The sequence below is a fragment of the Mandrillus leucophaeus genome, unplaced genomic scaffold (assembly GCF_000951045.1).
Source record: "Mandrillus leucophaeus isolate KB7577 unplaced genomic scaffold, Mleu.le_1.0 Scaffold11, whole genome shotgun sequence".
NCBI classification, from domain to species: Eukaryota; Metazoa; Chordata; class Mammalia; order Primates; family Cercopithecidae; genus Mandrillus; species Mandrillus leucophaeus.
In genome coordinates, this window is record NW_012099209.1 from 3,068,922 (window position 1) to 3,083,745 (window position 14,824).

A 14,824-nucleotide genomic window follows, 5' to 3' on the forward strand; every position below is an offset into this window, starting at 1 on the left:
CAGCCTGACTCGTGGGCCACAGCCGCCCCCACTTGCGGTCACGGTACCGTCCTCTCTCCCCCAGTCCCCCCCAGAGAACCCTGGCCAGCCGTCGATGGGGATCGACATCGCCTCGGTAAGCCCAGGGTGGGGGCCCTCGGGGCCTGGCTGGGGGTCTTGTGAGGACAGCCCAGGGGCTGCAGAACAGTCAGGTTACCTGCTGCATGGGCCAGGGGTCAGGACCCCAGTGAACGCTGCTCGGGCCCAGCCCTCCACGGGGCTACCCTTGGAATCAAACTGAGACTGTCACTCCCTGTAGAGATGGAGAAACTGAGTCATGAGCAGATGGCTGGCCCCAGACTCCACCCAAGGTGGACCACCCCATGTTTAACTGTCGAGCACCCCCTCTTGGCCTGTCTGACCTCTCCCATCCAAAGCCAGGCTTCCTTGGAGGCAAGAAGAGTACAGCATTCTCAGGGCCGGGGTGCAGGCCGGGGGCCAGGGGTGACGTAAGCTCATCAGGGAAGGAAAGGCGAGGCCAGTCTGAGAGGCGGCAGCCCACTGGGCACAGAGCCTGGGGCCCAGGGCTGGGAGCTACAGCTCAGACCATTGGACTTTCTGCTCAGGGCCAGCTCAGGCAGACAAAGGCTGGGCTTTGACCCCATACCCACAAATTTTCCTGACTCTGCAGACCACCTGCTTGCTCCAGTGGTGCGGGCTGGGTGGGAAACAGCTGCATGGGGCCACATCCAGAGAAACAGGGACCTGTGTTTGGGGCACGAGTCCTCCCACTTGACCCGGCTGCCAGCCCTGGGCTAAATGTCCTCCAAAAATTTGTGTGCTCTGCAAAGAACAGCCCCCTGAGCGGGGTGGGGCAGGCGGGTGAGCCTACAGGTAGAGACCCACGTTCCCAAGCTGCTCTGACCTCTCGGAGGGTACCACCCAGGGCCCCCGGATGGGAAAGTGCCCAAGTCTTTTCTTTGGTGGAAACACAGCAGGTCCTGGGGGAGGCTCCCAAGGTGGGGCCTCGCCTTGGAGCTGGGTGGTGTTGGAGGCACAGGGTGTCTGGGCCAGGTGCAGGGACGACCCTCTAGGGCTCTTAGGTCAGGTTGTCTATGCCCAGCACCCCCCACAAGAAAGACGGCTTCCTGCCCCCACTTCAAGTCAGTCATCCCTAAGTAACAGTGCTGGCACTTGTCACCCACACAGGAGAGCTCACTGCCACCCCCCGCCCTGCCCCGCCCCACCCCACCTGGACTCAAGCCCTACCCCACACTGCCCAGAAAGTACCACCAAGGACATGGGGGAGACAGCAGTTATAGGCCCTGGACTGGTCAGGCTGGGCCTCATTCAGTGACCAGCTCAGACAGGTCAGGCAAATTGTCTGCAGGCACACAGCATGGCTGGGCCGTGCCAGGACCAGAGCATGGTCTGAATCCAGGGCCTGGCCTGGCCCAGCCTGCCTCTCTGAAAGGTCTGGGTCATAGCAGTGAGATGCCCGGGCCTTTGGTCCCTCGAGCAGGTGGAGGAAGTGGCTGCCCCTTGCAGGTCTCAGACGGCATAACCCAGGTTATGCAGTAGGGCAGGGATAGTGACTTGGCTGCCCCGTGCTGGGAGCCTGGGCTGCTAGCCAAGATGGCCTTCACTCAGTCCCCACCCTTAGAGACGGGCCAGACCGCTGGGCTGCAGACTTGGGGGCTTAGAGAGGCAGAGGACCTGCCCAGGGCACACAGTGAGGGAGAGCGGGCAATAGGAGGCAGCACCCACCTGCCCAGCCTTGGATTTTCCCTGCCCATGAGGCTGTGTGTGTGTGGGTTGTGGGTGTGCACAAGTGGGTGGGTGCAAGTGTATGTGGTGTGCACCTGCATGGGTGTGCATGCATGTGGATGTGTGTGCACGTGTGCACGCGTGGGTATGTACATTTGTGGGTGTGTGGACATTTGTGGATGTATGGACATTTGTGTGTGGGTATGTGTGCATGTGTGGGTGTGTACATTTGTGTGGATGTGTGCATGTGTGCATTTGTGGGTGTGTACATTTGTGTGTGGATGTATGCATGTGTGTGCATTTGTAGGTGTGGGTAGACGTGTGTGCACGTGTGGGTGTGCATGCGTGGGTATGTACATTCTTGGATGGATATGTGTACGTATGTGGGGGTGTCCATATGTGCGTGGATGTGTGTGCATGTGTCTGTGTGGGTGTGCATGCGTGGGTATATGTATTCTAGTGGGGATATGTGTGCACGTGGGTGTGTTTCTGTGTCGGTGTGCATGCATGAGAGTGCACGCGTTGCTATCTGGGTCTGAGTCTGCTGAGTCAGGGCCAACCCTCTGATCACCCTCCTGTAGCTCTAGGAAGGAGGGCAGTTCTCCACCCTCCACACCGTTCCTTCCTTGGAAGCTGGGTTTGGGGGCGGCTCCCCCTAGGTCTCAGGGACCCACCTTTCCTGCAGGTGCCCAGGCTCCTCTGCCTACCAGTGGGGTGGCGACATCACCAAGGTGTGAGGGGTGGGGGGACCTGCCTGGGGGCTGATCAGGCTGCTCCCAGGAAGTAGGGACTGGAGCCCGGGCTTGGGGCAGCTGGGCTGCGGCGTGCTGACCTGTCTGTCATCGCAGGCGCCGGCTCTACAGCAGTACCGCACTAGCGCCGGCTCCCCGGCCAACCAGTCTCCCACCTCGCCAGTCTCCAATCAAGGCTTCTCCCCGGGGAGCTCCCCGCAAGTAAGGGGCGTCGCCTCCCCCTTGGCCTGCGGGCGCCAACGATCGTCTTGTTCATGCCCCGTGTGTTCCCTGCCCGCTGTCTGTCCTCATGCATGTCCTCATGCATCTCATCCCGTCCACGCCATCGGACCTGAGCTGTGCACCCACCAGGCTGCACCAGGGCAGGAACCCCACAGGCCCCTTCCCAGGAGCCACCAGGGCCTGCCTCTGCTGAATACTACTAGGTGGGGGTGACAAGGGTGCCTCATGTACATTAGTGATGTTAGCGATGGCTGTGGCCCTGCCTGGATGTCCGCATTGAGTGGCCCAGGGGCGATGCCCTCCACACCCAGTGTGCCACCCGGAGAGTGAGCTGGAGCTTTGGGGGCTCCCCCGATTTGGGGGTGCAACTGAGATGGCTGGCCGGCCCACAGGGAAGGCGCTGACTCTTCGGCCCTGCTTTCCCCTTCATCCCATAGGCAGCTGTGTTTCTCCAGAACCACTTGCCCAGGAGGCTTCTCTGAGCCACTCTGCAGTGTCTCAGGGCCCTTGTCCCCATTCCACAGACGGGAGACTGAGGCCGGCCTCAGACCTCACCCATCAGCCCTGGGTTTTCCTGCTGCACCCAGCACCGTAGGACACTGACTTGCTGATGCCCCAGCCCCTCCCAGGCTCAGGTTCCTCGGAATGCCCCTCCGTTCTGCCTGGCCGGTGGGAGCGGCCAGCCTGGTTCCCCACTCAGCCTGCTCGTGTTGTGCTTGGACATCAAGTGTGGCCAGTAGACCCCACATTCCATCTAGAACATGTGTCCGCGAAAAGGGGTACCCACAAGGCCAACATCCAGCCCCCAACTTTTTTTACCCTGGCAGCAGAGCCTCCCCAGAACTCCACTATCTTGGGACCATCTCATCCCCATAATTTCACCAAGCTGAGAAGCCCCTAGCAGCCACTGCTGTGCCCCGGGTGCTGAAGCCATCCCTGTCCCTGGTAGAAGGGATGCACTCGTCCTACTTCCCAGCTAGATAGAAGAGTCGCCCCTCCAGGGCTGAGGTTGGGCTCCCTTGCCCCAGGGCAAACTGTGAGTGCCACAGACAAGGACAGCGAAGCCCCTCTGCCCCCATCTCCAGCTCTCACACGTGTGTAGGGACATCTGCCCCATCAGGCAAGGGCTGTCTGGGATCACTGCCTGTAGCCCCGTGTTCTAGAGGCGACGTGGGGGGCAGCAGTGGTCTCGGGGAGGCATGGGGGTCAGCCTGGTGTCTGCGCACGCTCAGTCTGTCCACACTGGCTCTCTGAGCTCTCGGGCTCTGGCAGCGTGTCTGGTCTCGTCGTGTGGTGCTGTTGGGGATGGCGCTGGGGGCGCTGGAGAAGCGGCAGGTGGGGCCTGTCGCAGGTGGGCAGCCCAGCGGGGGCTGGTTCCTGAGTGAGGTCCCTCTTGCGTGTGAGACAGGATAGGAATTAGGGGTGAAGCCAGTTTCTCTCAGGAGAGTCACCAGTACGTCTGGTGAATTTTTGGGCCCCAAGCCAAAGCGGGTTAGTTTGCCGGGCAGTGATCGAGTAGCGGTGTTGTCAAGCCCACGTCTGTGTGTCTGGTGTCCGTCGTGCGCTGATGCGGGAGGCAGGCAGCTCTTGGAGGTGTGGGGACATCAGGATGGGGCTCTCAGGGGCAGATGGTTCTAGGTGGAGGCCAGACCTACCTTCCCTCTGCACTGTGTCTCCAAGGACTCATCCATCGGTCCCACAGGCCCAGACCACCCCACACCTGCTGTGCCCTGCCTCGAGTGGGCACTGTGTGCACCCCAGCAAGGCCCTGGGCCGCAGGCAGCTACCATTTGGTCCGGTTTGTGGCTTTCTCCCGACTTCAAGCTCACCTTTCTGGCAAGCCCTCATGGCAGCCTCACAGGGAAGCCTCAGCCTGTGTTCCCCCGCATATGCCAGGTCTTTTTGAGCCCAAGCCCACAGGGACAGGATCAGGCGCTGTCCTGGAAGCCTGAGCCCACCCCACACCCCGAGCCCCAGGACAGACCCAGCTGTGGACCAGCTCTACAGCAGCCAGGACATTACCTATTGCCTGCCTCCCTCGCCTCGGGCAAACCAAGCCACAAGCTTGCAGTCCTTGTTTCCAAAACCCGAAACCGTTGATTTTTAGGGCCAAGATAGCATTTTTGCCACGCGGGCTGGCCTGCCTTTCCTTGGCTTACCTTTTTACCTCTTCCCTGGCGTTTGAGTGGGATGTCCAACCTCACAAGCCCTCTTGCCCCAGGATGAGCATGTTTGTCTCTGCTGTCTGCCCACTGACCACCAGGAGCAGCCGGTGGGTTTGTGGCCGGCCCCTCTCTGGGATTGAGGCCAGAAGCTAAGGCGTTGTTGGGATCTTCCTGGAACAAAGGGGATCGCTCTAGAGCAAAGCTCAGATGGGGAGCTCCAGGGGAGAGGGCCAGGGCCTTGGGTCTGTGGAGACATTCACCTGGATGCCTTGAAGGGCACATGCCTTATGCTGTAGCTCTGAGAATGGCTGGGGGACAGTGGCTTCCTGGGGACACCAGCCAGAGCTCCCAGCCCCTGGGATGCTGCCAGGCCTCCTGCAGCCTCAAGGTCACACTGCAGCTGCGGCTCCCGAGGCCTCGTCCACAGCCACCGTCTCCTCGCCTCCACACCCCACCCAGGCCTCATCCCACCATCTCTTGGGCAGGGGCTCCGGGTGCCTCCTTTCTAGCGTCTCCACCACCTGTAAGTTCCGCTAGCCCCCTGCTCCTGTCACAGGGACAGCCCCTGTCCCCCTGCCTCTGAGAGCCCTGCTGGCCTTGGATAGCAGGAGTAGGGCTCCAGGTCCTGCAGGCTGGCAGCCCTGGGCAGGGGCTCTCCCTGTGCCTGTCCTGTGCTCTCTCAGCTGGTGGCTGGCTCTGCACGCCCATCCTGTCCGTGTACGTGGCCTGCATCCTGTCCGTTGTCTCCTGTCAGGAGTCACCCAGTGCACTTTCGGTCCTGAATGGAACGTCTGGGCACTTCCTGCCTTGGCCCTGGTGACAGGTTCTCCTCTGGGGCCTGTTGGGTGGGAGTTCCTCATCCCTGTGGCCCCCAACTTCCCTATGATGGAAATGGAGGCTCCCTTAGCCCGGCTTGAGGAGAGGAGATGGGGATGGGGCCTTGGGAAGGGGGTTTCGGGGTGCAGAGGCCTCCCAGGATCAGGTGGTGGAAAAAAGTCATCCAGGATTGGGGGGTACTTCTGGAACCCTAAAATAAGCATCATCATCAGCCTTCTGCCATCCCAGGCACCATCTGGGAGGTTCCAGGGGCCTCTTGTCTTCCAGCTGGGCTTGGGAGGTGCCAACTTCCTGCCTGGCCTTGGGCCGTGACCACAGCAGGCCTCTCTTCTGTCTACAGCACACTTCCACGCTGGGCAGCGTGTTTGGGGACGCGTACTATGAGCAGCAGATGGCGGCCAGGCAGGCCAATGCTCTGTCCCACCAGGTGAGCGGGCGCCCAGGCCGCCAGTCGGCTGGTGCCCAGGACAGATGCTCGCTGGGACCCTTGCTGGGACCTGGGCCTTGCGAGTCAGAGCTGCGCATGCTCGGGGGGCCCCTGCCTGCCCCACAGCTTTGCCCCTTGGCCCCCACCCTGTCCCATCTGCAGGCTACAGAGGCTGAGTCCCCCGGCAGGGGTGGCCTAGCGCGGCCTCCCCTGGCATCTGTGCCTGCCCACAGAGTGGAGGCCAAGGGCAGAGGGTGAGGAGGGGCAGGCAGCGAACGCCGGGCCAGACAGGGATGGGACCGTGGCTATGGACGCGGCGCCTAGGCATGGACTGTGCACGCGGGTTTGCCGGGAGGTTGTGCTGGCTTTTCGTGGAGGCCAGGATCGGGGACATCCAGGGGGCTTGGTGGCAGCCTGGAGCTGCTCACTCACTTGCTCATCCATTCATCCATTCATCCAGCCAGCCTCCAGGGTGGCGGGGAGGCCCCAGGTGGCGGGCGGAGCGGGGCTCGTGCTTGGCAGCCTGGGTGCCGGGCATCCTGCAGGGACATCGTCCCCAGCTGTGGGCAGGCCAGCCACAGCAGCCAGGGGCCTGGGGTGGCCAACCGGGCAGGCCCGTGGTGGCCCTCACAGCCTGGTGTGCCTCCCTTCCCAGCTGGAGCAGTTCAACATGATGGAGAACGCCATCAGCTCCAGCAGCCTGTACAGCCCCGGCTCCACACTCAACTACTCGCAGGCGGCCATGATGGGCCTCACGGGCAGCCACGGGAGCCTGCCGGACTCGCAGCAGCTGGGATACGCCAGCCACAGTGGCATCCCCAACATCATCCTCACAGGTGAGGCCAGGCCGGGGGCAGGTGTGCGGCGCCCCAAGGGGCCTCAGCCCATGCGGAGACAGCCAGAGACTGCTGCCCCGCAGCATGAGGGTTGACAGGACCAGGGCTATGACCCAAGCTTGGTGGGGGCCCGAGGAGGCCACACTCCCTCTCCCCCAAATTTGACTCATTCCTGGGCTTCGGGCCAGGCCAGGGAGACACCCCTGGACCAGATGTCCCGTGCATAGGACAGAGATGGTCACTCTCGCCTCTCGGCAGCCTCCTGTGTGGCCGAGCAGCCCGGGTAAAGGTCAAGCAGTCGGGTACACAATGTCCACTGCCCAGGCCCCGGACCTGAATGTGCACCAGGGTCAGGGACGGCCGTGGGGTGGGCCCTGCCTGGTGAGCCCAGCCCGGGCAGCCAGCTAACAGGTCAGGGCCGTGATGCACCGTGACAACCGCACCCAAGCAGTCTGAGCCGGCGCCTGGGCTCCTGGGGACGAGCCAGCCCCATCCTGCATGGCACATGTCAGGAAGACCCGACTCCATCTAGCACAGAACCCAGACCTTCCTATGGCCACCCAGAGCTGGTCTCCCTGCTAAAGAAGGTGATTCCCTTATGAGCCAGGGCTGCTGGATAGAGGGTGATGCCTCCCAACCCCCCGAGCAGTCCTTACTGGCCTCTTCCAAACTGGAAGTGTCCGTATTTAGTGCCACCCACTGTGGCCTGGGCTCTGAGTGCAGAATCCAGCACCTCGTTCCCACCCCGCGGGTGTAGGAAGCAGTTGGCAAGAAATTCAAGGGTGGACGTGCCAGCCTCGGACTCAGGAGAAGAATCTGAGAATCTCACCCCCGCAATGGCCTCAACAGCCCAGAAAGACAGGGCCTTTCAGACCCATTTCTCAGACCTGGAAACTGAGTACAGGTGGAAGCCTAGGTTTGAACCCGGGTCTTTGTGGGGAACCGAGAATTCCCTCCAGCCCTAGCAGCAGCTGGGTCCACTCAGTCACCCCAGCCTACTTCTCAGTGACTCATGCCCAGGAGACCTCATGGCAGAGCCAGGGAGGTCCCTGTCCCCACCAGGTCACACTGACGTGTGTCAGTGACACAGCCCTTGGCCCGAGGCTTCTCCTTGGTGCTCCTGACATCTGGGGCCAGACTGGTATCTGGGGTCCAGGCACTGTAAGGGTGCTGAGCAGCATCTCGTGTGCCAGTAGCGTCCCCTTCCCCAGTCATGACAGCCAGAATGTCCCCAGACATTGCCAGCATACCCAGGGGACAGAGTTGCCCAGCAGGCATGCCTGGTCCAACCCATGGATGCGAGCGATGGAGCCAAGGCTAAGCAGTGCCTTTTGTCCCCACCCCATCCCCCAGTGACAGGAGAGTCCCCCCCCAGCCTCTCTAAAGAACTGACCAGCTCTCTGGCCGGGGTCGGCGACGTCAGCTTTGACTCCGACAGCCAGTTTCCCCTGGACGAACTCAAGATCGACCCCCTGACCCTCGACGGACTGCACATGCTCAACGACCCCGACATGGTTCTGGCCGACCCAGCCACCGAGGACACCTTCCGGATGGACCGCCTGTGAGCGGGCACGCCGGCACCCTGCCGCTCAGCCGTCCCGACGGCGCCTCCCCAGCCCGGGGACGGCCACGCTCCGTCCCTCGCCAACGGCCGAGCTTGTGATTCTGAGCTTGCAATGCCGCCAAGCGCCCCCCGCCAGCCCGCCCCCGGTTGTCCACCTCCCGCGAAGCCCAATCGCGAGGCCGCGAGCTGGGCCATCCACTCACCTGCCTGCCCGGGGCTGGGCTGGGATCGGAGGCCGTGAGCCCCCCACCCCTGCAGACCCTCCCTGCACTGGCTCCCTCGCCCCCAGCCCCGGGGCCTGAGCCATCCCCTGTAAGATGCGGGAAGTGTCAGCTCCCGGCGTGGCAGGCAGGCTCAGGGGAGGGGCACGCATGGTCCACCAGGGCTGTGGGCCGTGGCGCATTTTCCGACTGTTTGTCCAGCTCTCACTGCCTTCCTCAGTTCCTGGTCCCCCGACCCATCCGCCATCCCTAGCCCGTGGTCAGGTAGAGAGTGAGCCCCACGCCGCCCCAGGGAGGAGGCGCCAGAGCGCGGGGCAGACGCAAAGTGAAATAAACACTATTTTGACGGCTGTCTTTTATATTTCTGAGCACACACAGAGCCCTGGTGTCCACCAGGGCAGGCGCAAAGTGGACAGAGCATGCAGGGCGGCGGACCCCGCACGACCCTCCTCGCCCTGTCTCCATCCCCTCCAAGCCCTGCCTCACCCCAGGCAGGCCCACTGGTGGCCACCTTTGCCGGAAAGTGACCGGAAGGCCCCGTGAGGGGTCGCACGCGGAGACAGGGGTTACCTCTTGGGGCTTTACAACCCGTGGCCCCTCCTGTCCCGCACTGTGGTCACCGGTCCTGTCATAGATGCTGTTAATTTAAGGTACAGGGAGAGGTGGCCAGGGGAGTTTCATTGTGTGTTTTGTTTTCCTTTTAGTTTCTATTTACATTTTGGTTGTAGATGAGTGGCTTAACTTTTTAAGCCAACACTTGCCTGAGAGCATGTTTTTATTTCAGAAATCCAACTTTACCTATTTTTTAAGCTAACTGGAAATGGAGGCCACGCGCCCCAAAGCAGCCCGTCACCCGCCTGAGTCTAAGCAGTGTGTCCAGCTTTTGGGTTTCACCCCAAGTTATCTCAAAACGAAAGGGCTGGTCGGCGGGCAGGGACTTGTCAGGAGCTCACGGTAGGCAGAGGTGCCTCTGCCAGGGCCACATAACAGACTTCCGGGAAGGGGCCTCGCCTTTTACTGATGGTCTCTCGAAGACCCAGCCCTGCTGGCCTCTCCCAGAGGTGCCTGCTAGTCCTTAGAGTGTGTGTGTGAAGACGCCACGACCAGTGGCAGCTGAGACTTCTCTGCTCCAAGAGTGTGGGGGACTGGCAGGGAGCGAGGGTCCCCGAGATGAGGAGCACGGTCCTCCCTGAGAACCTGGGTGGAGCTGGCATTTCATCCCCTCCCCGCCCGACCCTCTGGCTCCCAGCCCACGCCCCCTCTTTTGGGCAGTGTGGTCTGCCGTCCACCCCTTCTTGGCAGCTCAGGGTCACGTCAGGTGGACTTGGAGACACACAGCAGTGTGCGTTTTAGTTTCAGGAGCACCTCCAAGACCAGGGTGACAGGGTCCTTGGGAGCCGTCCTGAACCCTCCATACCACGGACCCTGTGAAGGAGGCATCGGGGTTAGCTTTGTTTTCTGCTGTTCTCCTTGGAATAGGAACCGCTGTTCTGATCCCCCCAAAACTGCATTGCAGCTCTCGCTCGCTCCTGCCTGCCAGGCCAGCGCCTTCTGCTGAGTCCGTTTATTTGTGGTGTTATGGCCGCTGCTTTCACTGGGGTCCTGGGCACCCTGGCTTCTGTCCTCGAGAGCTGGGTTTGATCCTAGCGACTATCCCTCCCTCTCTTTCCCCGGCAACGCCTTTGGCATGTGTCTGAGCAGCCAAGTGGCCACTCATAGGAGAAGGCTCCCTGGTCATGTTGCTCCTGCTGCCGTCTTGTTCCAAGGTATGGCGGGGGCAGAGTGTCGGTCTGTCCAGGTCAAGGTCACTTTCTCTTACCATGACGGAGGCTGGGGGCAGACAGCGGGGACTTTTTTTTTTTTTTTTTTTTAAGAAAAACTACATGTACATAGGGGAGTTTGATTACCATTAAACTTGTATGTAGGACTTTTTAAAAAATGGCCTTAATAAAATTACAAGCAACCCGCCTGGATGCGGTTTTCAAAACAAGGCCTTGAGGACCACGCTAGGAAACCTCATCAGCCCTCATTCCCCGTCTGTCCAGCCTCCGGTGGGCACCACTACTTGTCCCCTGGTCTTCGGTGTAGACAGATAGGAGAGGAGGGATGCCCACCTCGGAGCATCCCAGGCCCGTGGCCCATTTCCAGCATCCTGAAGCCAGATTCACAGTGACATTGTGTTAACGTGACAACCTTGGTCCGTTACGGGATTCTTTTTCCAATGACAACCTGGTGGACCAAGGTCCAAGCTTGCCAGGGAAAGTGGGGCCCATTCAGGTCCCCAGGGCCCAGCCAGGAGCCAGCAGCCAGGCATCCCCGCGTTCCAAAAGGGTTCATGCCCCTCCTGGACCTGGGCGGGCCTCCCATGGCCTTTTGTGTGTGTGTACGTGTGTTTTTTTTTTTTTTTAAATATCACTACTACATATTCTTGAATTGCCAAGACTTTCTGAAAAAAGACAGCTTAAGGAAATCAACCTTTTGCTTTGTGATGTGAAAATACTGTGATTTGATGAGCCACTTCCTGAGGGGCAGGCCTATGTGGGGGCTGCGGCATGTACGTTGACCTGCCGCCTGTGTGCTTGGTCTACGCTGAGTTAGAGGCTGCTCTCCCCACCCACCCGTGTGCTCATGGCTTCTGCAGACCCTCCACTGGGCACACCAGTCCCCTACGGTGAAATTCGGCCAGGGCTCTCCCTCCTGAGAGCATGGCATCCCCACCTGCCTGTTTCGCTGACGTCACTCCCCAGGGTGGCGAGTCTGGCAGGCAGAGGGTGTAGCCTGAGCTCAGCCTCTCTCTGTGTCCTCCAGAGAAGAGGGTTCTTTGCCCCCGTCAGGGCCCTGCTTGTGCGTTTTTGGGTCTGGGTAGGAGAGTGTTGGCATCGGTGTATTTGGCCTGATTTCTTCAGGGGGCCGAGCTCACAGGAGGACCCTTAGCCAGGAGGGCCTCCCATGTCCATCCATCCCTCCTGCTGGGGCTTGGATGTCAAGCTTGGGGGCTGTGAGCTGGGACCTTGCCTGAGCCCAGTCAGGTGGGACAGGCCCATGGGGGGCAAGGCAGGGTGGCTTCTATTTTATTTTTTTAGAGATGGGGTCTTGCTGTGTTGCCCAGGCTGGTCTCGGACTCCTGGGCTCAAGCGATCCTCCCTCCTCGGCCTCCCAAAGTTCTGGGGCTACAGGTGTGAGCCTCTTCTGCCCAGCATCCCAGGCCTGATCAGGCTCAGCAGGACCTGTCCCTAGAGGGGGCTCTGGTGCCACTGTTAGGTGGGCCTTGAGCTGTTTTTTAACCAAACATCCTTCCAAACTCAGGCTGCGACCTGCTTCCTGAGTTTTCTGTATTTCCAAGGGGCCCTCCAACCAGGGATAGACTGGCAGAGTGAGGTCCAGCAGTATTCAGGGGTCCTCTGTCGCCCCGCCCTGAAAACAGCAGCTCCCGTCACCTTCACTGGGTCCTGATGGAGCCGTCTCAGAGGCCGAGGGGCCCTCCCTGTGAGGGTGGGACGCAAAGGCTCTCAGAACAAGGGTCACAAAGCCGATGGCACAGATGTGCCCCTGGGCCTGGCCTGTCACCTGCGTGTGGTGCTCTGGGTCAGGGAGTGCGGGCGCCAGAGCCTTCCCTACACAGCCTAAGAGCAGGGGCAAGACTCGGCCCCTCACCCTGGGAGGCCTGTCTGGGCTACATGGACACCTGGGTCTCTTTCTATCCCCATTCGCCATGGACCAGGGGCCTCCATTTCCTGGGGGGTCTTGCGGCGTGTGATTTGGGGGTCCCTGGGATGTTCCCCAGCCAGCTCCACCTGAGTGTCCTGTTCCCTGTGGCCCTTGGCCTTTCAGGGTCCTGACCAGGCAGGGGTCAGGCACCCCATACCCTTCTGTGTGGCACAGGTGTCCACCCACCCCCACTGGCCACAGACACTGTTCTCCCCTGGGAGCAGGAGGTGGAGTAAGTTGTACCCCCAGGCCTGGGTGCTGGGGAGCTCCAAAGGGCATGGGTGGGGCAGGAACGAGTGCCTCGTGACCCGAGCCTCAGTTTCTCTCCTGTCACTTTCTCAGACCTGCAGGTCTCAGGGCCCTGGCTCCTCCTGGGCAGGATGGGGGGCAGGGGCTGGGCCTTGGGGTGCTGGCTTTGACGATTCCAGAGGCTCTGTCCACCTTCTGGGCTCCTGGCCAGCACCCCATCCCCAGAAGCCAGGGACAGGTGGCATGTGTTGGGGTCCAGGGGTGGCCCCCATCTTGAAGTGTTCTGGAATTTGGGGGCAACCCTTGCCCAGCCCAGCCATCAAGCACTTCTGACCTCCTGCCCATCAGGGACAAGGGGACTTAGCCATGGCCTTGGCCAGCAGGCCTGGGGAAGGAGGGCTTTGGCAGCCAAAGTCCACTGGCCCTGCCATGCCCCTGAGTAGGAAACTGCCCCCGAGGGGCTGGGCGGCCCCACTGATATATGCAAACCCGCCAGTCCGAGCCCTGTTCCCGCCTGTGCCCCTCTGTGCCCAGGCTGGCTCTCCCCCAACCCCAGCATGTATACTCTGCCACGGACATCCCGTGGGCCATGATTGTGGGCGGCCACAGTGGGCGGGGGCAGGCGGCTCAGGGCACACTCGGCCGTCCCTGCCCCATCCTCTGGCGTGGCCGCTTTTGTCTTTGTACCTTTGCATCCTTTGTAATGAAACGTAATAAAAATCCAACGTTTTCGTCACTGGCTCTTCCTCTTTTATCTGAGCCCCTCCCTCCTCCCTCAGGGATGACACATGGGCATGGCAGGTGCACCTGGCAGGTGCCTCGGCCCTTCTGAACACACACACCCCCCAGACCAAGCAAGGGAAGGGGTCCCCAAAGCTGGGGTGACTGCAAACCTGCCCCCCAGAATCCTGGGGCGGACACCGTATCAGGGGTCTCAGCTCTTCCATGGCTGGCATCCAGGCCTGTGACCATGAGGTGGTGGGTCGTCCCCAAACCCCAAATCACAGTTGGACAGTCCCTGGCAGGCCACTGGCACTCAGCAGCAGCTGCAGCACTGAGGCCTGGGTTTGGGGTCCCCTGGCCCGACCCTCCCTCAGAGGCCCATCCCTACTGTCTCGCGGCAGCAAAAACCACAGCCGCCACTCCCCACACGCACACTTTATTTTGTCCTCTCTGAGCCCTTCTTGCTTCCCCCTCAGGACGGCCACCCCTTGGGGATGGGTGCAGAGCCCCTATCCAGCCACAGTGAGGGTTGCTGTCATCCGGCGGTGGGTCCCCACCCTGGTCCCTAGGCTCGCCGCAGCTGATGGGTCTCATAGTCCTCTGGAATGGTGTCTGCAGGGAAAGAGCAAGTGGATGAGGGCTGAGAAGGCCAGCAGGGCCTGTGTGCAGACTCCCCGCCTGCGCCCCGCCGGCCCTCGGCTCACCATTGCAGCGGTAACGCAGGTTGGCCCAGATGATGTTCTCCTGGGAGAAACAGAAGACCCCCAGGCGGCCACCCCGCATGGTTGTGTCCAAGACCACGTTGCTGTCGGCCACCAGCTCAGGACCCTCATAGAATCGCACCCTGAGGGTCAGACATGGTGAGGGGTGGGGGACCTGGGCTAGGCCCTTCCCTCTCAGAGCTTCCGTGGTCAGCCCTGGAAGATGGGTACCCCTGACTGGGCTGCACTGGGAGCAGGTGAGGCCTCTGCCGTGGGCCTCAGTTTCCTGGACATAGCTGGTGCTAAACAGAGCCCTGGACATAGTTGGTGCTAAACAGAGCGCCTGGGCTTGCTAGCAGCATGGAATAGAGACTGAGAAACGGACTGGGTGAGGCCCCATTTCTAGCTGGATACACACCGTGTGCTGTGTCCTTGCCAGGATTTCGCTCTGTCACTCAGGCTGGAGTGCAGTGGTGCAATTACTGCCACCTTAACTCCTAGACTCAAGTGACCTCAGCCTCCCTAGTAGCTGGGGCCATGGGCACGTGCAAGCACACCTGGCTGCTTTTTTTTTTTTTTTTTTTTTTGAGACAGAGTCTCACTCTTGTCACCCATGCTGGAGTGCAATGGCACGATCTTGGCCCACTGCAACTTCCGCCTCCCAGGTTCAAGC

At 61.1% G+C, this 14,824-nt stretch overlaps 2 protein-coding genes across 4 annotated transcripts in view; one reads left to right on the forward strand and one right to left on the reverse strand.

Moving 5' to 3' along the window:
- CRTC1 (CREB regulated transcription coactivator 1) overlaps positions 1–13,463 on the forward strand; it is a 49,731-nt gene extending 36,268 nt beyond the window's left edge. Inside the window, exons 12-16 of the mRNA XM_011991295.1 lie at positions 2–115; positions 2,595–2,699; positions 6,063–6,149; positions 6,805–6,985; positions 8,339–13,463. Of these exons, the coding sequence (XP_011846685.1) occupies positions 2–115; positions 2,595–2,699; positions 6,063–6,149; positions 6,805–6,985; positions 8,339–8,550 (699 nt within the window). The 3' untranslated portion in view covers positions 8,551–13,463. The remainder of the gene's footprint in view (position 1; positions 116–2,594; positions 2,700–6,062; positions 6,150–6,804; positions 6,986–8,338) is intronic.
- A 407-nt stretch (positions 13,464–13,870) lies between these two features.
- COMP (cartilage oligomeric matrix protein) overlaps positions 13,871–14,824 on the reverse strand; it is an 8,945-nt gene continuing 7,991 nt past the window's right edge. For all 3 annotated transcript variants that reach the window (XM_011990515.1, XM_011990533.1, XM_011990524.1), the window contains 2 exons: positions 14,155–14,294; positions 13,871–14,062 (listed from right to left, as the gene is read on the reverse strand). In XM_011990515.1, coding sequence (XP_011845905.1) covers positions 14,016–14,062; positions 14,155–14,294 — 187 coding nt within the window. In that variant the 3' untranslated portion in view covers positions 13,871–14,015. The remainder of the gene's footprint in view (positions 14,063–14,154; positions 14,295–14,824) is intronic.